General features: G+C 42.6%; 1 protein-coding gene across 4 annotated transcripts in view; it reads right to left on the reverse strand.

The window, feature by feature from the left end:
* The window catches only part of LOC118227283 (fibrillin-1-like), a 59,992-nt gene that overhangs the window by 1,369 nt on the left and 32,402 nt on the right, over window positions 1-26,221 (reverse strand). For all 4 annotated transcript variants that reach the window (XM_035417508.1, XM_035417507.1, XM_035417509.1 and 1 more), the window contains 35 exons: window positions 24,231-24,356; window positions 23,757-23,882; window positions 19,539-19,661; window positions 19,283-19,405; window positions 18,849-18,974; window positions 17,795-17,917; window positions 17,233-17,355; window positions 16,837-17,004; window positions 16,641-16,709; window positions 16,346-16,471; window positions 15,702-15,824; window positions 15,145-15,303; window positions 14,580-14,651; window positions 14,324-14,449; window positions 14,077-14,199; window positions 13,076-13,201; window positions 12,659-12,775; window positions 12,396-12,521; window positions 11,868-11,987; window positions 10,540-10,665; window positions 8,871-9,023; window positions 8,628-8,690; window positions 8,359-8,484; window positions 8,111-8,230; window positions 7,686-7,808; window positions 6,967-7,098; window positions 6,272-6,397; window positions 5,376-5,582; window positions 5,098-5,223; window positions 4,855-4,977; window positions 3,618-3,734; window positions 2,542-2,670; window positions 1,978-2,097; window positions 794-1,025; window positions 183-366 (listed from right to left, as the gene is read on the reverse strand). In XM_035417508.1, coding sequence (XP_035273399.1) covers window positions 183-366; window positions 794-1,025; window positions 1,978-2,097; window positions 2,542-2,670; window positions 3,618-3,734; window positions 4,855-4,977; window positions 5,098-5,223; window positions 5,376-5,582; window positions 6,272-6,397; window positions 6,967-7,098; window positions 7,686-7,808; window positions 8,111-8,230; window positions 8,359-8,484; window positions 8,628-8,690; window positions 8,871-9,023; window positions 10,540-10,665; window positions 11,868-11,987; window positions 12,396-12,521; window positions 12,659-12,775; window positions 13,076-13,201; window positions 14,077-14,199; window positions 14,324-14,449; window positions 14,580-14,651; window positions 15,145-15,303; window positions 15,702-15,824; window positions 16,346-16,471; window positions 16,641-16,709; window positions 16,837-17,004; window positions 17,233-17,355; window positions 17,795-17,917; window positions 18,849-18,974; window positions 19,283-19,405; window positions 19,539-19,661; window positions 23,757-23,882; window positions 24,231-24,356 — 4,532 coding nt within the window. The remainder of the gene's footprint in view (window positions 1-182; window positions 367-793; window positions 1,026-1,977; window positions 2,098-2,541; window positions 2,671-3,617; window positions 3,735-4,854; window positions 4,978-5,097; window positions 5,224-5,375; window positions 5,583-6,271; window positions 6,398-6,966; window positions 7,099-7,685; window positions 7,809-8,110; window positions 8,231-8,358; window positions 8,485-8,627; window positions 8,691-8,870; window positions 9,024-10,539; window positions 10,666-11,867; window positions 11,988-12,395; window positions 12,522-12,658; window positions 12,776-13,075; window positions 13,202-14,076; window positions 14,200-14,323; window positions 14,450-14,579; window positions 14,652-15,144; window positions 15,304-15,701; window positions 15,825-16,345; window positions 16,472-16,640; window positions 16,710-16,836; window positions 17,005-17,232; window positions 17,356-17,794; window positions 17,918-18,848; window positions 18,975-19,282; window positions 19,406-19,538; window positions 19,662-23,756; window positions 23,883-24,230; window positions 24,357-26,221) is intronic.

Here is a 26,221-nt window from a genome sequence, read left to right on the forward strand (position 1 = left end):
TAACAGAATTGACAGAATTCTCAATTCCACAAAATTATTTTTAAGGGAAAGGTTCAGGCTTTCTAAAACAGACATTCTTGCTTACTGTAAATGGCCAGCAATAAATAATGGACCATTCATTTATGTTCCTAAAAAGTCATTTTTATCAGAAGACAACAGGCAAAAACTGATTTTCAGGTTACCTGTGACTCTCCCACAGGTGTGTCATCGGTTCCGTTAGTGCTTCTGCGTTTCCTGCCTTTCTTTGGATAGCCGTTAATTTTACACTCGTAACAAGCCTCGGGGGAAAGAGAGTTATCGTCCGCCTCACCGCCCTGACCAGGCCCCAGAGCTCCACTCCCGAAGCCCACCCCTGAGACACAGTGCCTGAAACACAGGGAAACAGAGGCTTCAGCAACACCTTTCTATAACACATGAACCGCATACTTACTTCAGTACTACAAGGCACTTGCATTCCTCATCACAGAGTTCACTTCTAAAAGCTGGATTAGGTCTTTTAGACACTTAACAAGCCACAAGCATTGCTCTTTAGAGAAAGCGAACTCAGATAAAGTGTCTGGTTGGAGATACCAAGCATTTATAGGCTTGTAATACCCATCTCACACTAACTGCATCTCAGTAAAGTATTAGTCATTTATGTCATTCAGAGGATTGCCCTTGAGGACAGGTGTTATACAGAACTTTGCACATCCTTGTCCATGAGTCAGATTATTTGGCCTCAAGACCCCAACAGTGCTCTCAAACCTGAAACCCTTAAGGCTTTTTTTTATCTGACAAAGGGGAGATCGCTCACCCTTGGCCCGCCCTGTAGTATCCAGGTGGGCAGCCGCACAGGTAGCCCCCGTCAGTGTTGGAGCAGCCGTAGTTGCAGGGGTTCTGGGAGGATGAGCACTCGTTCACATCCTGGCATCCTCCGCTGAACTGCTCGTAGTTGAAGCCCGTGGGACACAGGCAGCGGAAGCTTCCCAGAGTGTTGTGGCACGAGGCTTCCCCACAGACCTGGCTGTTCTGGCATTCGTTTTCATCTATGAAATGCAAATGAAATAAAACAACGTAATGACCAAAGAGCGTTACATGCCTCCTCTGTAGTTTATTTAAATGGAGGCAGCCAATACTTGTGATATGTGAATGTTTTCTGCTTGTTAGATCTAACCCTGCTGCCCCATGGAGCAACATAACTAGTTAGCTGGCCACCAGCTTGCACACTACATATTACTAAGAGGTAATATAAAAGTGGTCACATGATGCCCAGAAAATTAACTGTCACTTGAAAGTAAATTATTAGTCAGTAATAAAATCTTGCTATCTACCTGCATCTACCTAAAATACAAATGAGCAAGGACATAGGAAATAGTAATCTTAACTAATGCTGTTTTTATTTTTACAAAATGTGTGTAGTTTTCTTTGAGATATTTAAAGTGCTAAGAACTTCTTATGAGTAACTTATCTTTTAAGACATACTTCCTGTTCTCAAGCACACAGATTGAGCAGAGGAATGGAGATGTCTATGCAGTGTAAAATTAAAAATGTCAAAAGTTTGAGCAACGATTAGTGTAATTCAGAGCAGAAAATAAGCTGCAAATAGGGAAATTTTTTTGATTCAAGTACATGTCATCAAGTGTTTTGTACAAAATCTGTCCATTTTCTAGTGTCTAGTGTATAATTTGCCACATCAATAAATAGCTAAATCTAAATGCATTTTGCAAGTGTGTCAAATACAACATTAAATGTCTGCATCCATTCTAATTAAATGTTATTGCAACTGGCAAGTTAACAACATTCTCACTCAGCATGATGACATTTTAAAGAAACATACTATATGTATTCAAGCAAATCTCAAGGAGGCTCATCTCAAAGGTAAACATTTATGCAGATTAAGTGTCCCTTTGTTCTGCTGCGTGGTAATCGTATGGAGGAAAAGGTTGTGCTTCCAGGAAAGGGAAGTTCAATCAGTCAGGAGAAGGAGGCCTTCCTCACCCACACACTGGTTCCACTGGTAGTGCTGGAGGTAGCCCTGGGGACAGCTGCAGCGGTACCCGCCCACCAGGTTCTGACAGCCGTGCTGACAGCGATGGTTCCCATCGCATTCGTCCATGTCTGCCGGGAGACGCGCAGGGTGACGTTAAAACTCGGGGAGAAACACAAATACCTACAAACGGCCTTGCCATTCCCCATGCGGAAAGCCCACGGATGATGTGTCCCCATAGATATGTGTTGAACTTTGTGTAATACAGACCTGTGGAAGACCACATTGGCTAAAATCTAGCGGAAAACCAATATATGAGAGCAGTGGGTGTGCTTGCCAGTTATCCTTTACATTATGCTAACAGTACAACCTACCATCCGTGCAAAACATGGGTGTGCATATTTCACATTCAAACGAGAGCAGTATAACATGGCCGCAGTAGAGGAGAAGGTGGTAACCTCTGGGACTGCAAATCATTTTTACACAGTGTATTGCAGCTGTAGGATTGGTACTGTAAATGACTGTTCAGTGAGTGTTAGTGTGACAGCAGAGGCCCCATCAGGTGGTCGGTTGACCTTCGCAGCTTTGTCCGGTCTGGCCCAGGGAGAAGCCGCGCTGGCACTCGCAGTTGAAGCTCCCGGGGCTGTTCTGACACACCCCGTTGGTGCCGCACAGGCTGGGGTCGGTGGCGCACTCATTATTGTCTGCAGAGGAATGTGGACAGACATGAGCCCTCTGTACTGAGTCACACCCCCCTCCCCCCCCCTCAGCCTGGTGTCTGCAACCCCTGCAGGACACCTGCCTGCTGACACTATGGCACCCGCCCCCACCCTCCAGCACAAATTTTACCCTGAAAGCTGGTAAATTCTGTACATCTGATATCTTGAAATCCAGTTGAATCAAATAATTGCTTTGCCAAACAAAGAATCTACACTTTTCAGAATGTACAGCAGATTTTTCAGGATCTGGAATCACCTCTATGCAGTAAAGTGTTCATTGTCCCTAAGTGTACATATGGTCCCTATTGGATTAACACGGGACATTTTACTGTGTACTTAATTTTTATGTTTTTTATGTTTTACCTTAAGCGGCTGAAATTCTCTGTTGCTTTAAAACAGAATTTCTGCTGCATTCTTAGTTTGTAGCCTGTTATGTATTAAGCACACTATTAAAGTCTTTAAACTCAGAAGCCATTTGAAACAAGGATTCATACTCTGAAAATCTCAGCCCGTGTTCTTTCCTGAGAGCACTCATTTATCCTGTGAATGTAAAAGTCACTCACAGAGGCCTACAGCCATAAAAGGGCCCTCAATGACCCACAGCATTACTGGATAATGATTACCTAACTTCAAGTACTTAAGGCTGAGATCATGGGATCTGCTCCAGAGATTGGCTACCCTGGGTGTAACCATGGAAACCGACAGCTCAACGCTCCATAACAAGTAATAGTTAAGTTTCCATAACTACAAATCAGTCAAGCTTAATTTGATTTTCTTGTATCAAACTGAAGCCATTAGGTCTGCAAAAAAAAAAGTCATAAAAGGAGTTTTTTGTTGAAGAATGATGAAAGATAAATGGCTTCATTAGTTCAGCTCAGTGAGTCTGACCTTCAGAGCAGCACTGAAGGGGTGACTGTGTGGGCTGCCCTTACCAATGCAGGCAGTGTGGTGCTGGGTGAAGCCAGGGGGGCATTTACAGGTGAAACCCCCAATGGTGTTGACACACAGGAACTGGCAATTGTGCTGCTTGGTCGAGCATTCATCCAGATCTGCAAGAAACAGGTGACAAACGGGGGAGTTGTCATGACGTGTCCGCAAAGGCAAGCGCCAACCTCATACGTCTTCCCAGCCATGCATTTCGAGTCAGCTCCAGGTGGCACCCTCAATACAGCAGCAACAGCAACCATTCCCCTCCGCAATCACGAAAAGTTAAATACCGAAATCTTTCCAAATCCGGCCCTTTCACATGATGGGCAAGGTGTTCCACAGACGCTGTCAATTACAGCCGCCAAAAAATTCCAGGCGTTTAATGTGTGTGCGCATTTCATCAGGATGTGAATCAAAGTCTCGCGGAGAAGGAGGGGTGAAGCCGGGGTGAAGAGATGGAGGGGTGAATAAAGAGGCAGCGAGGGCGAGCTGACGAAGCCCCCCACAGAGAGATGCAGACTGGACTCCCTGCTCCAGGAAAAGGAAGACAGCTTCTGCCAAACAACATAAACCCTGCCTCAGCAAGCACACAGACCCCCTGCACCCCAGGCCTCTATCAAAGGCCAAACATTTCACAGGCTGCGTAGGGGGGAGAAAACACTAATTGCAGATTATTTCCCTCCCCCCCCCCCCCCCCACCCCCCCCCCCCCCACCCAACCATACTTAGTGACCAGTAAATGAACCAGACAGCGGAAACTCTGGGGCAAAATCTTGGTCCAGAAATATGTAAATAGAGATAAGCAACAAAAAATGACCCTGTTAAGGAAGCTTTTTTGAATTCCATTCATGAACTCACAGTTCAACTAACGCAAACCAGCGGGGGGAGAAATCTGTTTTTCAGCAAACGCAGGAGGTAACAACTTCTGTGTATTAAACACGTACTTGGCCAACGGGGGAAAATGATTAGAATTCCAGATGGGGAGACTTAAGTACTGCACGCTTTGCAAGGCAGGATATTGGGCAATGGGCCCAGCAATACCCCTGCCAAATGCTAACCTTGAAATTAAGTCGAGTGAAAATGTAATGTGGTGTCTAGCGAGGGACCCCTTGCTGAACTGATATTAACTGGAAAAGGAAATGGCTGCAGGTCAGCATCCAGACTGTCTTCACCTCAACAACGGGCAACAACTGCACTCCGACCGCAAATCCAATCTAATCAGAGGAAGGGGATACTCTGTTACCTCTGCAGCTCTTGCCATCTTCCTGCAGGATGTACCCCCTGGGACAGGAGCACAGGTAGGCCCCCTCCGTGTTTTTGCAGATGAAGTTGCATGGCTTTGGCGCCTGGATGCACTCGTCCACATCTGCAAGAAGCGCAAGAGCGAAAACTTGTGTGAAGTGTGTCCCCAGACTCAGCCATTACATGAAACCTTGGGTAGACAGTCAGTATGAAGCAATACTTCATATGTTGGCAAATGGCTTACCCACACATGTGGTCCCGCTGATGTCCGTGGCATACCCAGGTTTGCATATGCAGTTGTAAGAACCAATGGTGTTCACACATTGACCATTACGGCACAGGTTGCCCATGACGCGGCACTCGTCAATATCTGATGTCAAGGGGGGAAAATCAGTAACAGTAAAACAGCCTTGCATAACATCGGAACAAATTGTAGAACATACAGTAAGACTGAGGAACAGTAGTGCTAGGCTTTTTGTAGCTGAAAATCAACCACAATGGCTGTGGATTTCCTCTTCCTACCCTTGCCATCAGTGGTGTATCCAGGGCCCATGGGGCACATCTTCTTATACTGAGTGGTTCCAGGCAAGGGGCACAGCTCACAGTCGGGGCCCCAGCCACGGCCTCCATCGCAGCAGCACTCGGACTTGGTGACACTGTTCCGACTGCTCGAGGTCATCTGGCATAGGGTCTGCAGGACCTCCGTGAAGCAGAAACCCTTCCTGTTGTCTGCAAACAAAAGGGTGGTGGTTAGCAAGGAACTACACTACCCATAATGTCCTGTAACAGAGCAGGGGGAGAAGGGTAAGAGACATTATGTCTGAAATGATTCTTCAAATGAGAGCAGTATAACATAGCTGCAGATCTATTGATCTATAACTTAGATCTATAACAAACTATGCACTGGTATACAGAAAATAATTTTTAAAAGTATCAATTGACAGATCGATCAATCTATTTTCCAAATGAACTTAATTGCCACTGAACAGCATCATAAAACATAAACAGCACTGAGAAATACGAAAAGCATGGATAGTCAATATATTTTAAAATGAAATACATCCATGTTCCCTTTCCTTGGAGATGTTTATATTCAGTTCTTTACAGAAAATGCTTTAAAAAGTGCAGAAGAGTGGGGAAAAAAATCTAATGTTTGAAGCCAGCCACCCATTTTCCATCAACAGAAACAAGTTTTGCCAATAAGTCTTATTCCTTACTCCTTACAAGATCAGACATATTAGCACATTTCCAGAGAAAAAAAGAGAAGGAAACAGCTCTTGATAAATAACATTAAAGAAATGTTCACAACAAAACTTGTTTTGAACTGCCAAACTGACCCTGTCAGTTATTTTTAGACTGAGCTGATTCCGTCGAAACCGATAAGTGCTGTTCAGTCCGTAGTGACGGGTGATATTTACCTATGCACTCTGTCTGCGTGGGGCTCGGACTGAAGCCCAGGTTGCACCTGCACCGGTAGCTGCCAATTGTGTTTTCACATCGGCCATTCTGACAGATTCCTGGCTTGGTAGAACACTCGTTTAGGTCTAGAGCAGAACAGAACAGAACAGAACAGGAGGCAGAAGCAAGCATTAAGTACCTTGTGGGCCTTCACCTAAGGAAATTGTCAAATGAATGTGATTTAACGTGAACTGCATTTTTGAATAATGAGGTGATTAACCCAAATAACAGAGCACTACTTTTGGACCAAGTCGAAAATATTAATCCGATCACATTGTGTACCTAGAATTCTTCCACCACCACACCACAGATCGGAAAATACTGTATATAATTCATGTATATATGTACCTGTGATGGCACTGAGAATTGGAGGAAATAAGAGATTTATTACTGGGAGCAAAATGACTTCAAAATGAAAAATGTGCTCTATATTGTAGGTGTTAGAAAAGGGTGGTTTCTGTACAGCTAAGTGAATTGAAGTTGACGCTTCTAAGATTTAAGGGGTATGATGTATGAGGCTTAATACACATAACCTGACAACTTCATCCTGGGACCCAGTGAGTGATTACATTTTTAATTCCTGGTGGGCATTTTGTTGCCATAGAAACAGCCATTGGAGGCACACACAAAAAAAAACAGAGGCTGTCTATCTTACCCATGCAGCCCTCCCCGTTGGGCTGGCGGACGTACCCCGGGGAGCAGATGCACATGTACGTGCCGATGAGATTCTTGCAGGTCATTCCGCGGGAGTCGCAGTCGTGGACGCCGTCCTCGCACTCGTTCTGGTCTGCGATGCGGAAAACACAGAACATTCTAGGGGTTTCATCTGCGCTCCCTCCACACGGTGCGGAGGGCAGGGGTTCTGGGAGTGTCGGCAGGCCGCGGTCCCTGACACCCTGGGCCCGGGGGTATTATGTTACAGGCTCAGCGAAGCCCAAGCGAAACGTAACACCCTTCTCTCACGGGAAGAGTCACTGGCTGACATGTTTAAAAAACGTGAGCTGAGATTCTGTTTATAAATGTAATGTAAACAATATCATGTAGCCTCCACAGAGTGAGGGATTCAACCTGCTGAGACTCTGCGGAGTTAACCGTTTGATTCCGGGGGCTTTTGCTTTTTGCGCATCTGAACTGAGCATGAATGCCACATCCAGAAGATCTCTCGCACTGCACAAGCTCCTCTACTCAGGCCTTCCTGAACCAACATCAGATGAATGACCCAGACGATTAATCAAATAAACAGACATAATTATATTTATGAGGAGATTGTGCCTATATTCATAACTTTATAACTTTAGCAATTGTTTATAACCAGGTTCCCGCCAGGCAGAAGAAAGCCACAGCAGTCTGAGCGGCCCAACAGAAAGGCCTTACCTCTGCACATTCTCTTGTCTTCTCTGAGCACGTAGCCCGCAGGGCATTTGCACTCGTAGGAGCCCACGGTGTTGACACAGCGGAAGGCACAGAGCAGGGGGTTCTGCGCACATTCGTTCACATCTGGAGAGGCAGACATACACCAGTTCTCATCAGACATTATGAAAACAGACGCTGTAGTTGAAGACAGCGGAGCACATGTATCGTAAATATGCTCTGCAGATTCTGAAACAGGTGCCAATACAGCACCGTTCAATGACGTTTCCATAAAAACAATCTGAAATATGAACTGATTTTTTTTGACTGTGTTGGTCTGGAATGGAACATATGTCGATGAACTTAAATTCACGGCAAATACATTTTTGCTAATAAATATATATTATTTTGAGGATTAATAAAGTAATTAAAAATACAGACTTGAGTACCTTCACATGTCATCATAGGCCCGGGTTCAAAGCCATCATCACAGGCGCACTCAAAAGCTCCAACCACGTTGGTGCAGGTGCCATTGCCACAGGGGTTTCCCACGTCACACTCATTGGTATCTAGGGTAAACATATACATTTAATTTGGTTGAATATATATAATATATAACTTCTGCTTCCCTCTCTTAATGGCAGCTCTCTCCTCATACACAGGCACACCGGACAAGTTATCAGATATCACAGCTTACCCTCACAGTTGACCCCAGTGTAGTCCAGTCGGAAACCAAAAGGACACTCGCAGCGGAAGGATCTATCAGTGTTGATGCACACTCCATTGTTACAGATGTTGGGGTTTGTAGCGCACTCGTCAATATCTGATTATCAAAAAACAATCATGCAAAACGATATTCAATGTCACAGAAGCACATATCACGTTCACATTGATCATTTGTATATTCATGCAATCACATATATTCATACAAAATGGTCAAAAAATAATAATTTGTAGCCAGCTTACCAACAGCATTGTCATTTGGACCAAATTTTTGGCCAAGTGCATGGCAGAGCAGGGAAAACACATCTGGAATGAGATAGACCTTACTTTAGACTCTAAAGAAGTATTTCAGAAATGTTTTATAATTAAAATAGTCCAAATTCCCCAACAGACAAAGACGAAGAAGAAGAATGTGCAGTATGAATTGTTTCTTAAGTAAGCCTTGAGATGAAGTGTTGCAAACTCATGGGCGGGTGGACCACTTACCCTCGGCCGGGGTGGGGCAGATTTCACACGGGGTACCCCAACCCTGTCCTGGCATGGCACTGCAGCAGCAGTCCCCTTTGGTGGTGTTCATGGGTTTTGGGGCCAAGCAAACACCACTCTCAAACTTGGTGTAGCAATAGCTGACACGTATATCTGTGGGATTACAAAAAAAAGGATGTAACACTTTTTTTTTTAAAGAATTTTTATAACAAAATTAACAACATGGGGAAGTCCCTTTTACCAAAAAGTAAGAGTGACAGATAAATAAGCTAATATTAATCTAATAAGCTAATAACTCAAAGAAGCAACACAGGCTTGTTTTCAATCTCACGGTCAGCCTCTCCAAAACGAAAATAAAAATAGAATATCCATACCAACTGGGTAGCAAAAGAATGCCAGGAAAGACTTCAGTGGTCTTTTTTATTGCGTAAATCACAAGATGAGAAACCAGGTTCTCTCAGTTAATTTGTAATGAAAAGCAAATGGCTGGCACCTGGCCCTGGAGTACTTGTGCTGGCCGTCCTGAGACTTAAAGCAAATAATCTCTTTGACCTCTATAGATCACACAGCACAGACACCTGGCCTGAAAGCACAGTGGAAAAACGCTGAAAAGTGTCTTGTTACTTTTCCCCCATGAAACTGATTTGTCAGCTTTTCCGAAATAAAAAGATTTATGTCCGCAGGTCCCCCTGCTACAGCTGTGCACAAACGCAAAGTTCTGCCACATGCACAGCCATGAAATGTTCCAACACCGGGGGAAGACATCAGGTTTTATCGAGAATGAAAATGTAGACAATGCAATGTGACTCTGCATATTATCGGAGAAACACACAAGAACTATCTATTAGCTGATTTTATTTTTTCTAATTCCTAAAACCTGTTTCTAATTTACTAAATTGTTCTCCCATCCTCAGGCATTCACATCTGTGTGGGGGCAAACCAGGAAATGTAAACAGTTCCTCCCTTTTCGGTGATTATGTCATTGCGCTTTTTAGCGGGGAACTCCCAGCTAAGATCATGAACACCCCTTTAGCTCAGTAGTTGAGGAAATGGAAAATTGCTGAGAGCTGCTCATAGACACCCTTGGGTACACCGACCCAAGAGCAATATGTCATTAAAAAGCAAGACATCTGGACAGTGTTAGCTGCTTCAAGCCCTTCAACGCCAAAATAATACACTAATTGTACAATCAAACGTTCCACCTATGCAACAGTAATAGCCCTGGATTGCATGCGTGTGCTTTATTCCTATATTACTCAGCACTATTCCTCAATGTGTTGTGTATCCAAGGATTCCTTCATCTTATTCTCTCTTCAAGCTTAACACCACAGTCATAAAGGTCTTGTGCCATTTGTGCTTAGTGGACCAGCATATAAACAGTATATTAGGATCCATGATGTCACATGACAAAGGTTTGAATTTATTGTTGCTACTCTGCACTCTAGGGCTTCGAGCTGGGCTTTGAATTTTAAAAGGTTAGAGTGGACACTTTTTTAACTGACACAAGACTTTTTTCAGCTGGAAGTCAAGGATAAAATATAGCTTGTATAATTTCAGACCATTTTTAAAGGCTCTGCAAATTTATGGGATATATCTCCAGTGTCATGAGACCAGTTACACACATGCTTATTGGACTTGTGAAGCAGTGAAGACAGCCAAGGGAACTCACCCGTGCATCTCCTCCCAGATGAGGAAAGTTGGAACCCTTCTGGACAACTACACTTAAAACTGCCCTCCGTGTTGGTGCAAGTGCCAAAAACACAGATATCGGGGGTACCTTCACATTCATCAATGTCTACGGAAAAAGAAAAGAAGTCTTTTTGATTCGGAATCACATTTGATCCAGGGCAACAACAATCTCTGTTTCACTGCTAAGATGATACACCCTTCTGTGATTGAAAGCAGGTGGTGATACTTGCGTGGAATGATTACCTATGCTAAAAGGGAGGATTATGTGACACAAAAGGAATCAGGAAAATGGACATATTACATCAGTGTATCACTTAAGCTCTATAAATATGCAGAATCTGCCAATGCTACTTTGGTCTTGGGTAAAACAGCTTAGGCTGTAATCCGGTAGGCCTGATTCCCAATCCCTTCTCTACATCAGCATCATGGGCCTGTGAGCAGACTCTCAATGTCAGTTCAGATTTTCAGCCTAACAAACCACAACATATTTTACACAATTTTGTGTGAACAGGTGCAGAACTCCAACAGTACCTCCTGTCAGAGGCGGGTTCCATATGTAATGCATTTAGTCTGTCAGCACAAGCCAAAGCACATTTTGTCTGAAAATGATATTTTTTGCTATTCAAACTGATTTTTTGGTGCCCTTGCACAATCTTAAAATATAACACGCATTAAAAGTCTGAGGTTTTATTTGCCTTCTACAGTTACTTGTCTCCAAAAACAAATCCAGCCTGGGTACTGTAATTTAATGATTTTAAGTTTCATATTTCCTTATAAGGCCACGGGATTTGTAAATTCATCCTACCCAAAGCTACATTTGATTACACTGTACACAATGCATGTGTCCATAATGCTTTGAAGAAGGATGCACAACCCCTTCATAAACATAGTATGACATTTTTATACATCTTGCATAAGATGTACCTGCCAGATCTACCTGAGATTTTAACCAGAGGGTTGACTGTTACATGACAGCCTGTGTTATGTCACACTAGAGAATATCATTTTAGAGGTGTTCACAGAACAAAGTTTGCTGCTGATGATCTGACACAACATGAACTATATAGGTTGGCTATGATGGTTTTGTAAGTCACTGCATATATTAGAAATAAATTGGATGTAATTTTATGTTATACATGGCATATGACAGCTTTAGGAATACATATATTCCTAAACATATGTTGTGAAAAGGCTGTTCATAGATCTAAATATAAATGCATCTCTGGTATAGACATTTAAAATGCCGTAACGTGTATGTTGTCTGTACAAGGTAGCCTTTCTGAGATAAAAAAGTGTCATCACAGATACCTTTACACTTATCATCAACCAAAGAGTATCCCGAAGAGCAGATACATCTGTAGGATCCATCCAGGTTCTGACAGCTTCCAGGGCCACATGTTCCAGGATTGACAAGACATTCATTGATATCTACAAAGAAAAACATTTATTTTAACTTAAAATATATATTTTTGTTTGGGAAATGCAAAATATTACAATAAAATGTTTTAAAATATTAATTGGAATTTGTTGAATCCCAGGATTCACTTGTAATAGATAGCATCTATTGTCGACTAAAAGGGAAATACAATTCTGGTTAAAATTTAAATTTGAAAAAGATAATCCATCGTTTAGGGTGGACAAGATTAACACGATGGATAAAGTACAGGAGGTGAGGCTTCATATCCCAACAATGAGTGCAACCACTCAGTACTTATCCACCAATCTGCTGTCAACAGCTGCTGCATATGAACCAATCAAAAAGACAACACCCTCCCAGTCTTTGGGAGAACCCAGTGACTTCACTGAGTAGCAGAGAGGGATGAGGCAGGCCCTCACCCGCACAGATCCTGCCATCGGGCGTGAGCTCAAAGCCATCGCGGCACAAGCACACAAAGGAGCCCAGGGTGTTGACGCAGTTGCCATTCCGACACAGACCCCTCTGTGTGTCGCACTCATTCAAATCTGGAACAGAACAACACAGTCATACACCGGAGGCACCAGGCAGAATCAACCATCACTGTTCTGCCTCGGCACAGGAATAGATGGTAAAGTTGTCCGGATGTCCTTAGAAACGAGGGGCGAGTCTTTGTTGGGCGTACCTATGCAGTCATTGTTGTGGGAGAGCTGGAAGCCAGGGTAGCACAGGCAGTTGTATGACCCTACTGTGTTTTTGCATGTCCCATTCCCACATGGCTGCCGCTCGCACTCATCCACATCTGTAATGACAGAAAAGACTTATTATATATTAAATAGCCCCACCTAAAACCTCTTAACCAACAGCCGCCTTTTATACAATGATCAGCCTACATTGACTGAGTTGTCTGTTCTTGTCATCAAACATTTTAATGTTTTTTGTGCTACACGTGAAAGGATTGATTCCATGCAATATATATTTTTTAAAAGCTGAGCAGGTTTAACTTCTCAAAAGTCCACACATATGGCAGATCTGGGACCAGTTCATCATATCACTTCACTTCTATCACAAGAGGAATTTGGTCAAGAAAGGCAGCCCTCACCAATACACATGGACGAATCTGGAGTTGCTTTGAACCCGTTGGGACAGATGCAGCGATAGCTTCCCACTGTGTCAATGCACTGTCCTGGGCTGCAGATCCCAGGGTTCTCAATGCATTCATTTCGATCTGCAGAAAGAGAAACAGGACTTTTCAGAACTCTGGCCACCTGGATATCGCTGCTTCAGAATCAAATAATGACTGAAAGAAAATCCATACTTGTTGCACAAGAATAATTTTCATTGGTAAGAAGCATAATGATTAAAAATTCCCAGACCCTGAGTCATATGTCTCTTGCACAACCCCTGTAACAGTACAGGTTACTTGCACTGTTAGAGTGAAGCAATTGATGAATTATACTTCTGAAACTTCTCCAAAGCTAAGAATAGCACACATTTTTGTCCCATTAAAAAACCAACGTTCTCATGTTTTCACATTCCCTATTGAATCAAGGCATGAGGTTACACTCTGAACTTTCTATATTCTCTAAATGTTTCTTGCATTTTCTAGATTCTGTGTATCAGAAAATATTAAGTGCTACAGAGTCCTTGTTTCTTCATGTCTCTTATTTGTGAGCCTTTTCATCATGTCCTATACATGATTACAAACAGAAGGCATTTACTAAAACACTAGTCTCAAAGCCATTAAAAGGGGTTTGGGCTAGTAGTGTCATCTGGAATGCACTTTCTCAGAAATAAAAGAAGGCAAAACAACAGGAACCAAGCATGGCTCATATTCAACTTTAATAATGGAGTCTGATGCCCAGGCTGTTATCAAGATTTTCCAGGGAGAACACTTCCTCGAATTTACAGTGGGACTGAAACAACGGCCTATGCGGAGCAGTAAAAATCAATGACCCATAGTACCTAGAAACCACATTCCTTCCACCCTGCTCTTTTCATGACCCACACGTGAATGTTAGCTCAATTCCACCTCTCAGGTGGCAAGCACTAGGCAGCATAGACATGTGAAGCATAGATGGGGAGGTTTGGCCGGGTACATACCAAGGCACTGGCCAGTGGGGGTGAACCGGTACCCGGGCTTGCACTCGCAGCGGTAGCTTCCGGGGAGGTTAAGGCAGACAGCGTTCCGCTGGCAGACCGGTCCATTCTGGCACTCATCGATGTCTTCATGGAGCGCAAAGAAATATCAAGATAAAACACACAGCCTGTTAGCATCTCACAGCTATACATATTTTATCATCCCGCCTGTTCGTTCTCCCAAAATCACAATTAAAAACATGTGACTAACCTTCGCAGACGAGAAGCTTGTCATTGTAGATGAAACCCATGGGACACTCACACCTGAAGCTGCCAATCATGTTGATGCACACGCCATTCTCACAAACGCCCGGGATCTCCCTGCACTCATCAATGTCTGGAAAACAACAAAAGGGCCTTGTTTTAAAGTGCCTTCTATATGAAATGTAAATACACCAAGAACAAATATGACAAACAGGAACAGGAAATAGTATAGAGGAAAGGATATTCAAGTTGGTGCTGCTTACCTACTACCCGTCCAGTATAAATGTCAATGTAGTATCCTGGTCTCTCGCTGCCACACAAGACAGCAAATTCATCTAGAGGACAAGAGAGATCATCAGAGAACAGGAGTATTTTCTGAGTACAGGTTAGAGGGCATATACAGTATAATACTGGTTTACAGTCCCCTGGGAAGCTGCACAGTACTGTAGTAGTAGTGCTCAAGTGGAGTAAACTGGAATAGTGTGCTCGGGTACAGTACTAAGGAGTGCTAGGAAAAGTACACTGTACTATAGTACTAACTTCGCTTGAAAAAATAAGATGTGGTGCTTGGGTACTTATTGTAGTAGGAGGACACCGTGCTTGGGTACTTACTGTGTTAGGAAGAAGACACTGTGTTTGGGTACTTATTGTAGTAGGAGGACACCGTGCTTGGGTACTCACTGTGTTAGGAAGAGTATGCTGTGCTTGGGTACTCACTATTCTAAGAAGAGTATGCTGTGCTTGGGTACTCACTATCCTAAGAAGAGTATGCAGTGCTTTGGTACTCACTGTGCTAAGAGGAGGGTACTGTGCTGATGGGGTACTCACTGGTGCTGGGGACAGGGCACTGTTCACATGGTTTGTTCCAGGCTCGGCCAATGTTGTAGGAGCAGCAACACATCTTCTTTGTCACGTTGAAGGTGAGCTCACCATCACATGTTCCATTGTCAGAATAATAATTCCTATAGCACAGGCTTTTTCGCATGTCTGTGGTGAAAAGACTTGACTCAAAGTCTATTTCTTTCAAATATTTTCTCAAAACTCTTGCAGTATACAGACATCTGGAAGTAAATATCAATCCAAGCAAATGTACACCAAAGTATCTTACAGCAAACAGACACACACAATAATAACTTTATGATTTGTTTCTCTGGCAAATTGTGCAGAATAAAAAGACATCAATAACAGCAAATAAAAATATAACAAAACAATTATGATAATGAATACAACATCAGGGCTGATAAATTAATCAAACAATAGGCAGAGATAAAAAATAAACAGAAGTGAATTTTTAAAAGAGATTTCAAAGAAGACAAGGACTTGGTCACTCTGGTGTCCTCAGGCAGACTGCTTCAGAGTCTAGTAACTGTGTATTCTAATCTTACCCATGCAGTTGTTTCCACCATTGACCTGCATGTAATCAGGGGGACAGACACAGGTGTAGTTTCCTATGGTGTTGTAGCACTGGCCTGGACCACAGATCCCAGGATTCTCGCATTCATTAACATCTGGAGCAAAACAGAATGCATTGTGAGGAGTCATTCCTGCCTTTTCCACTCTAATGGCTGTAAACAACCAAGTATGTACTGTGATCATGAAAACAGGCCATTAACCTATCCTTAAACTATGGGGATGTTTGAAGTTTCCAGACAGTTCTTTTGTACTCATTTCCAACACAAACCCCAATTAAAAAGCCATTAACCACACAGACTCCCACTTGACAGAACAGCGTATGCCGGTTTCCTGACCTCAAGGGATATGTATTTAGCTAGCTTGCTCTAATCCAATAGATGGAACTGGCCACATCATAAGGGCCCAAAGATCAGCACAGACTGTCATCTGTACAGAATTAAAGTAAATTATGATTTATTGACTCATATGAAAAACTATTCACAATGCTGTATGAGTCAACACTACATCCACAGAGAAAATCGGTTCCCTGTTCCTAATTCTAAATAAATATGAAACTGTTTTTTTGTCTTTCACCAAATAAACACTCAATAAAGCTGAAGAAAAAGAGGCTTTGTACCTTCACAGACCCTGGTGTCTTCATTCAGGGCAAAACCCCTCGGGCATTCACACTGAAAGCTCCCAAATGTATTAATGCAGTTTCCTCCTTGGCAAAGACCAGGCAGTTCCTGACATTCATTGATATCTGCCAGAAAGCACACCAGCGTTACACAGGGTCAAACCTTCAGCTGGAAGACAAAGCTCACTCACATCATTGTAGTTCAATCATGCAAACATACTTGCATCAACACCAGATGAAGCCAAAAACCGAAAAATAATAATGGAACTGTGTAAAACACAGTTCAGACTCTCACCCTCCAGAATGACCGTGATGGGGTTGGGTCGGAACCCCTCTCCTCCCGGACATAAGTTTTTGTACTCAGCTGTGAGAAAAAGAAATCCCAAAAAGAAGGTTTTGAAAAGAATGGATTGATGTTCTAAGAGATGAAGTCAAATTGACATTCTTGAAAGCAAAGCTGGTCCAGGAAATGAGCTGGACATCTGACTCACAGGAGTTTAGCTGCGGGCATTCCTCACAAGGGCTCCCCCAGGCTTGCCCTCGAGAGCAGCAGCATGAAGCCTTGGACACCCCAACGCCAATCTCGTTAGAACAGTCCAGGTTGAGGGATGCATCACCCCGCCTTTTAACGTCCAAGTAGCAGTTGCCAGAGCGAGTATCTAGTAAAAGCCAAATGTTGGTGACAAATATGACTCAATTTACATTTCAATGGTTTCAAATAGACCTCCATAGAGAGTACTATTGTTGTACCATAATTGAGGACAGTCAATCAGTTAGTTTAAAAAAACGACAATATTCACAGTTAATGTGAAATGTAATTTTGAGGTTCTTTTTGTAGAGCATGAAAGGCCTTTTGTGTTGACCCAGTTTTCGAAGCAGTGTCTTACCCACACATCCAACACGAGTTGGGTTGAGCTCGAAATCCTGAGGACAGTTGCAGATGTAGCTGCCTGGAGTGTTAACACAAAATCCACTGATGCAAGTAGTTGGATCAGCACACTCGTTCACATCTGGAAAGTGAAAAAAAAAACAACCCCCTCAATCAAAAGGGACAAAATGTGCCATTCTGAAATAAAACATAAATTTTATTCTGAACAGCAACAAAAACAATGGCTGAACTCTCTGTATGTGGCTGAGAGAAGGGGCACAGAGATCTACTTGAGTGCCAACTAAGTCTCCAAAGTAGCAGAGTGTCCATAGAGAGTGTGAAAATAGCCACCCTTCTTGTCACACTTTCCATTCAAGGTCATGTAAGGAAAGCTGAAGCATCTGTTTCAGAGGGGATGGGGCAGTGAAGTTGTTATCGCATTACAAAAAGCAGGACCCAGGACAGATAGTCATGAAGTATATTTTGGGGCTTTCTAGAGTTTTTTTGTGGAGGTGGACATGAAAGAATTGGGATTCTTTACATCACTGTTGCATATTTAGGATTTTTTGGTGCTCCATTACCTGTGCAGTTGCCTCCACTTCTGTCAAGTTCATACCCAATGTGGCATTCACATCTGAACAGGCCTGGAATGTTCCGGCACCTTCCATTGACACAAATATCTGCAAAGGTGCATTCATCTATGTCTGCAGACAGAAATTAGAGGTCAGCTGTTAGGAATTAACAGGGAAATCATGGATACTGAGATATCAACAGAGCACGAGAGGTATGCAAGAAGTGGGGAATGCTGGAGGCAAGTACACAACTCCTTCCGCATCAGGAACTGGACTGGAAAACTTTTACATTACCAAATAGTCACCGAAGCTAAACCATAACTCATGAGTAAATAAACTGTTAAACCACGAAGGAAATCCCAGCAATAAACACAGTCACAACTGATTGTGCACATCTAAATATTACATTTGATGTAATTTTGTATCCTGGCAGCTTTATCCTTCAGTAATGAGGAAATAATGATAGGCTATTGCAAGCTTCAGTGACAGCTTTTGCAAGATGACTGTCTGGAACACCCTTAACTGACTGTGTCCAATAAAAGAATCAGATTTTTTTGAAGTTCCCATGGGCTAACCCCCATCACAGCCCTTTTGCACAATTTAGGTATTTAGTTAAAAACGTAAAAAGAAAGACAAAGCTATTTAACCAATAAATATTACAGGCGTGCCATCACCTTGCAGTAATAATGCACCCCAATTAAAAATTTGATCCTGCATGTCTGGAACATGGACAGTGGTGGCTATTAATCTCAAAACGACCCGAGAGTTCTGAGCAAAAATGACAAATTAATCTTATTTAAAATAATTTTTTTCTTCTTCTTCTTAATCTTCTTCAGTATTCAGACTATGAAAAGTACTTGAAAAAGAAACTGAATATTTCTCTCACTTCCAAAAAAGAACTGATATTTCAACACTGAATAGCAGCACCTCATTGGATTGTAGACGGTAGACAAAAAAAGTCTTAAGGCTACAAAAATACATGATGACAAGAGCAATGATGACAAGAACAAGTTACTTAGGTTCTAATATGTGTCACCTGCAGGGGTGACTTGAGAACTCTTACCTTCGCAAGCCTTGCCGTCCGGGGTGGGAATGAAGCCCATGTCGCACTCGCAGCGGTATCCCCCTGGGAGGTTCAAGCAGTGTCCGCTCTCACACAGGTTCACGTTGTCCGCACACTCATCGCTGTCTGCAAGCAAGCAAAGGCACACACAAACGCCCAATGAGAAAGTCATCTTTTGCCCAGCAGTTACGAAAGCAGCAGACATTTGAATCTTTGTGATGCTAGCAGGAACACAGGGGGGTACACATACACACTCCAGCCTCCCCATTAAGTGTTTCTTCATAAGACTTTCATTAAGCATACATAAATGCCAACATTACTACTCATTAAGCCCTCAGGCTAAATGCAGGGTTTGAATGCGCCATGGCCGTAGTTTAGCGGCTCTCTCTACGTTCTGTGACTGTAAGCATGAGGCAATGAGGTGTGGCTGTCACCTGAGCAGTAGAATCCGTCCCCGCTGAAGCCCTCCTTGCACAAGCACTGGTAGGAGCCCATGGTGTTCTTGCAGTCCGCATTGTTGCTGCACGTGTGGGTGCCATTGGAGCATTCGTCCAGGTCTGAAACAGACAGTGGAAGGTAATCACATTCAACCGGTTCACAATTAAAATATGGTTATTTGCAAAATTTGACAGTATTTCTACTTCTTCATAGACTTTCACCGGAAAAAAGGCATCTGTGCTGTGGGCTCACCTGTGCATTTAATTCCATTGCCGATCCAGCCTGGGCTACATTTACACTTGAAGCTGCCAGCGGTATTGGTACAGGTGGCATGTCTGTCGCAGTTATGAGCTCCAATCTCACACTCATTAATATCTGCAGAAAAGTAGTTAACAGACAGAGAAATTCAAATGGGTTTGAGGTTTGTAGGTCTTCATCAACATTGAAAGTACAAAAATGAGGTAATGGCCAAAGATGAGCTCACATATACTCTCCATAAATACCCATCTGCCCAGCAGGTGCTTTAGTCACACCACCCTGGTCACATGATACTCTGCATTACAAAATTATCATAAACATGCCTCAGATTTGAATTCCATTTTGCTATCGTATTTCTCTGGAAAGTACATCAGGCACGGTTGCCAGAAAACTATTAGAGATAATCTAGGTCCACGAGTATGCAGCAAGCATATGTTCAAGTTAAGTCCATTTTTGCATTATATGCTTTACAAATTGCAATAGAAGGGAATACAAGAGAAGCAGAGGCTATATTCACCATGTGCATGTGTCACCTCACAAGGCAGCCATGTGCAACAGCAGGATTGCACAAAGTCAGCACCAATTACCTTTCACCCTGGCTTTTAAAACATTCAATTTCAGTGAAATGAAATAGAACTAATCTCTGAACACAATTTGGCAATTGTACATTGGTTGTTGCATGTATGCCTAAAGTCACAACTCATGTGCCAATTTATCTTCTCAGTTCTGTATCTTTGACTCAAAATGTCAGCTAATGGGAATATCAATGAAATAAAACAGTTATCACATGACAAAACTAATGTAGCACAGGCTCTGTTGTATTGGCACATCGTCAAATTATAATGAAAGTAGAGTCAGAAGAAAACAAAATCTTTCACAGCTTTACTGCTAAATATTCCTGGCTTAACTTCTCACAATGAATAGCTCACCCAAAAAGGTTCAATTTTTCTTCATCTCACACTTTAGTCCTCAGGTTTTGGTTGCACAAGGTTACGCGAAAGTGGCCCCACTCTCGTAGGGACCCCACCCATTGAAAATATGAGTACTCTTATTGGAGCAAGTGAGTGGAGCAGGGTGAAAAGGAAAACACTTTCTCAGAATGCCTGGTGAGAAAGCTGTAACATTCATGATGACTGATAAACAACAGTAAGCAGTAAGGTAGAGACAAATCATCACATGAGTGAGAATACTCTCCATTATAGGCACTGCTGACTGTTTATGGAGATATTCACAAGGTATAGGTAAGGGGTATGCCCCACCAACCCATAACAATATCCATCAGCCTTCACCTGAGTGCTTCGATTGACATCAGCATTTCTGTAACATTCACTGCATCGATGCAAAACATTGCTTGTTCTACCTTACCCTGCCAAGTGTCAGTACTGTGATAATAACCCAAACAGGTCAGCTAGGGCAGAGCCAAATTTGCTTTATTTCAGGAACACATTTATTTTAATCAGAAAGCCATCTGTGCACAAAAAAATTACAATGACAGGAACAAAACCGTATCTGAGTAAGTTTGACAAAAACAGTATCTGGCCATGTGCCAAGCCAACAGCACAAAAGCTGGGCATTCTGAAAAGAATAGGTGGAAGTCATACAATTTAACCACACCAAAATCCCAAAGGGTCTCAGCATATGTACTTGTTTCACTGCGCATCTAGTTATTAATTACAAAAATATAAAATCAGGAAAAGTACTGCTTTGTAGATGTACTGAATATCTTGAGTAAAGGGAGCACAGATTCATGCTGAAAATCTTAGATTCCATGGTATAAAATCCTCATCTTTTTAAAATGAGTGCTAAAACATTGTGTACTGTCTGATCACAGGATGCTTCGGAGATATTCATTTGATCCAGATACATCCTACAGACCTTTGAAGCCAAGTGGGGAAAGAAAAACCCATGAAAACAAGCGCATCGTGCCAAGAATGTGGAAACCCAACCAATAAACTGTGAGCAGAATTCTTTGCATGCAAAATCTGTGTCATGGTCACATGCTGATTGGACCCAGTAATGATAACTGCAGATAGAGATTTTTTAAGGGGGCTAATGCTTCACATATTATAGGGGAATGTTTCTATCTGTCAGGGCAGAAGGTACAGCATGACTTCAGGCAGACCCTTTTGTGATTTGAAACATTTTTGTTGCCCACAGTGGACTTCCCATGTGGACTACAAAGAGGTCTCTGTGAGAATGATTTAATGTAGGTCTGCATAGGGCCACTCCTAAACTTCTAAACCCCTCTGTTTCAGAATTGTATTCCCACCCTAACTTTATGTGCTCGGTAATGTTAAATAAAAAGGGAAATTATTCCCCAATGGCTATCATGTGCAGCTGGCTCAGGTATTTGGAAGAAGTAGAACTTTATTTAATCCTGGGAAAAAAAAGACCCAAGCCCTGAAACTCATCACTGTCAACATTTTTTCAGAACAAAAACAAAAAGGCTTACCTTTCAAAAGAAAAACTTCCCTAATGATTTGTCTTAATGATTACCAATACAGAAACAATTAATTAAAGGCTCAGTCACTAAAATAAATTTGGAGTGATGGGTTTAGTTCAGCAGATATCTACCTTTCACCTCACAATAAAGCCAACAATCCACTGTAAAACTAGCCCAACATTTCAGACAGATGAATTGCAAACAAAGTGAAAAGCAATCCTTAAGATAATCATTACATACCTATTTCAAAAGTTTGGCAAATCTATCTGGAAAATGTGAACTGAAGACATATAAATTATTGGAAAGTAAATTAGCGAGTTAACCATTTCCACGCATTCTCCTACTGTATGCTATTTTCACTCTGAATAATAAAACTTTAAAGTGCCCAAATTCCAGCACATTGGACAAGAACAAAGTGTACTCTTTTTACCAAGCACATGCATCCTGTGCTTAACAACAAAGAAAATAGTAAACATCTGCAGAGGACCAGAATATGCACAGAGAGACTGAACTAACAGCAGGAGGGTTGGGTTATTCTCCAAAGCCATCGCATGATTTGGAAAGATTTGTTTGTTTGTCAAACTGGAAACAATGATGACATGAGAGCTGAGTAATGCAGGCAGAATGTTAATAAAACCCAGCAGCCGTCATGCTGGCTGTTCTCATCAAACGCATGTCTTTCCCAGCCACGCTTCCAAAAAACATAATCTGTGACCTTTTCCCAGCCGTGCTCCTCAACCACTGAATCTTGCAAAATGTTCTTAAACCCTAAAGCGCTCTTGGCTGGGAGGGCCTTCTCAGCGTACGGTCCCCCTTGTTTAGGCACCACTGCGGCCATTCTAGAAAAGTGCGGCTTAAGCTAATGATGTCACGCAAAATAACCTTCCACCCAATTACAGTACACAGCGTACGCAGCGTAACATATATGCCGTAATGACATCTGGGAGAACCACCAGGGCCAGCAAACATGATGACAGCTTAAACAATAGTGTGCAGGAATTCACACACACCCACACCCAGTGGGTTGCTCAGGCAGCTGGTCTAAGTCTTTCATTTGCCCTAAGTATCCTCTCTGCAAAACCCCGAGCTTGTCAGCTGCTAGGGCTAATGAACACGGAGGGTCCACTGCATATTCTCTGGACATCACCACCTTGGAATTCCCTTTCTTCCGGAGGACACATTCCCCCAACATTTTGTGGAATAACTGCAGTGAGTGATGCAATGACAAAAAAACTCAGATCCACTCAGGTCTAATTGTTTGTTAGTCCTGGACCAGCTATTATGTTCTAATGAAATGGCCCAAATGTGACGTAACGGTTTACTTGGGTTAATAAAAAAGACAACAAAGGAAGAGACTGAATAATTTAGCACATGTTTTTCACTGAACAAACTCACGTGAGAGCCTGATGAGATCACTGGCCTGGGAGAAGCCTTTAAGGACACAGCTGTGAGCAGTCTGCTCACAGGTAGGAGTAGAAATACCTTTGAGCAGCTGCTCTTTAATTGGGGCAGCATGTTGACTCACCGAGTCTAGCCTTCATTGCATGATGCCTGTGGATTTATGGCGACACAGCCCAAGAATAAGGTGTGTTACGGCCCTGCCAGACAACAACACCGCAAGTCACACAGGGTAACTCCATGCCCAAGATCAGAACTTAGGAAAGAAGATACCTCTGTGATCTCCAGAGACCTGTTTCGTACTCGAGGCATAGCAATGCTTGCATTTTGCAGTACCACAGCGGATGGAGGGAGATGAGGGTGGTGTGTACCTGTACAGCCCGTTGTCCCCTTCCTGACGGAGTAGCCCAGGTCACAGTGGCAGATGAAGGAGCCCTTGGTGTTTTCACAGTTCCCACTTAGGCAGATATTTGGATTGAGCTCACACTCGTCAACATCTTAAAAAGGTGGTGGGGGGGGGGGGGGGGGGGCATTTCTTAGTCTAAAAATAACAAGGACTATTTATTCATACCAAAAAAGGAAGCTCTCACTTTACAGTAGAGCTGAATCTGGTTTAAATCTACACGTGTTATATCAGGCTGGTAATTTTTTTAATTGTCTGATTTATCAAAACTGAACCATACCTACAAGTCACATAATTTCATCCATTTTTTTAAATGTAAAACACCATTTTCATGTAAGAATTTATATATAGTTAGAATATAAATACATAAGTAAATAAATTAAATGTTATGCTTATGTACATTCGTTGTTACGCAACTATCATAAAATTCCAAACCATTTACCCAGACAGGTCTTCATATCCTCAGAAGACATGAATCCATCGAAGCACAGGCACTGGTATTCACCAGGGATGTTTGTGCACTGACCCCCATCACAGATATCTGGATTGTCCTCGCACTCATCGATATCTGCAAGGAAGAGAGTGGAGGATCAAATTCAGGATAAATTCATGGCAGTGGCAGCTGGAATATTGACAGGCTTCAATGAACCAATCAGTGATCAGGAAACCAGACGTGTGACTGTTGATTCATTTATGGGGAGTAACTCAGCGTTAGCATGCCACCCAGACCCTTAGCTCTTCTGCTAGCATTCTGCTCGTAAGCTAGTCACTCATCATCATGCCGATAATGAAGGGGTTGTGCATTTCACACTGAAGAAATTCCTTTTGTAAGTTTATAGCAAAACCAAGATCCATAACATTTCTTGTTAACAACTGTGTTAAACAACGGGTAGGAACAAACACATTTTCAGTGAACACAGCCATTTATAATGGGTTTTTATGAGAGGCACTTGTCAATGCTAACACAGGTCTGGCTCCCAGGCCATCTCTGTGGGCTGAATCCCATTTCCTATTCCGAAGCACATGAATGTACACAGTACATGCATTACAAAGCGGTCCTTCCCCACTGCCTAATTACTTTTTCACTGTAACCCATTAGCATCGAATGAACTAGAAACCTGCCAACCTGGAGTACATCTGATATAACATCATACATGTGTGTTAAATACTTTCTTTGCAGAGAGCATCATTCCCGAGTGATAGCCAATTCTTCAATTTTATCACACATCTCTTACCAACATAAGCTTACTGTACTTGTGCTTTTACCTGCATGAACTTATCTTACAATCTCAAGCAAAAATTGCCTGAACTCAAGGACTAATTATTGAGGAGACAGGGGCGTCTTAAAAAAAACAATGTCTTTGGGAAAGTTAAGTAGTGGGGCATACCAAAAGCACTACGCATAAATTAATATGATGTAATGCAATGTGCAGCTCAGAATGAGCAATGTGCTGGACACTGCTTGGAGCATGAAAGATCTGAATGGATTATCTGAGGGGGGGGGGGGGGGGGGGGGGGGGGGTGGGTGTTAGCTCGCCCAAAAGGTCAAGCTGGCTGATTGTAATAGTTATCCCACTTAACTTTTTATGCTCTCCCCCTCTTTCTTCCCAATTGTTGGAATGGCCAATACTATTTATCTACACTTATTGCCGCAATATCTGCTATCAATTTGGGAGAGTGCAGGCAAGCTTGCTCTCTTCTCCGAAGCATGTAATGTCAGCCACCACTTCTTATCACACTGAGTTTGGCATGAAGAGACATGAGTCAGAGGAAGACACTTCCTGTGAAGATCAACAGGCGGACTTGCAGGCACTCGATCAACCCGCAGAGGTTGCTGGTGCACGGTGAAACACCATTACTCACACACGCAGTTTTTGTACTTAGCCAAGTGGCTACTTGTGTTACGTATTTCCAGTAATTGGCCACAGTGCCCAAGTATGCGTGAAGACTGCAGTGTGCAGAGGATTTTCACCGTACATTGGGAAACCCTTATCGACTCGAAGATGTTGTTCCCGGTTGCAGCGGCAACAAACGTAACAAACATATTTTACTGGGCATCAAATTGTGCTGGCTGCTGTTAGCAAGCAATGCCCACAGGTGGCCAACCTTTGCACAAATAATTCAAACACATTCTTATTCACACTAGACATATAGACAGACTGTATATATGGTCCAATAATATGCGATACAGTAATGTGTTAAGATGCGTAGCTTACATGGGAATGTTTTCTTCTCCGTCATCTTGGCGATTCTCCATTTGGGAAGACTCTTAGGACTCCTCAACATGATGAATTGTGGGAAACACTTAGCTCCAAATACCGCTCCAAAGCGAAATTAGGGTAAGGGTGCATTACGTGCGGGACAAGTGTACTGTGTGTTGCCATTTTTCAGACATCGGTCTTGCATGCTTACACGTGTTGCATGAACGTGCAC

Source organism: Anguilla anguilla, chromosome 5 (genome assembly GCF_013347855.1).
Source record: "Anguilla anguilla isolate fAngAng1 chromosome 5, fAngAng1.pri, whole genome shotgun sequence".
Classification (NCBI taxonomy): domain Eukaryota; kingdom Metazoa; phylum Chordata; class Actinopteri; order Anguilliformes; family Anguillidae; genus Anguilla; species Anguilla anguilla.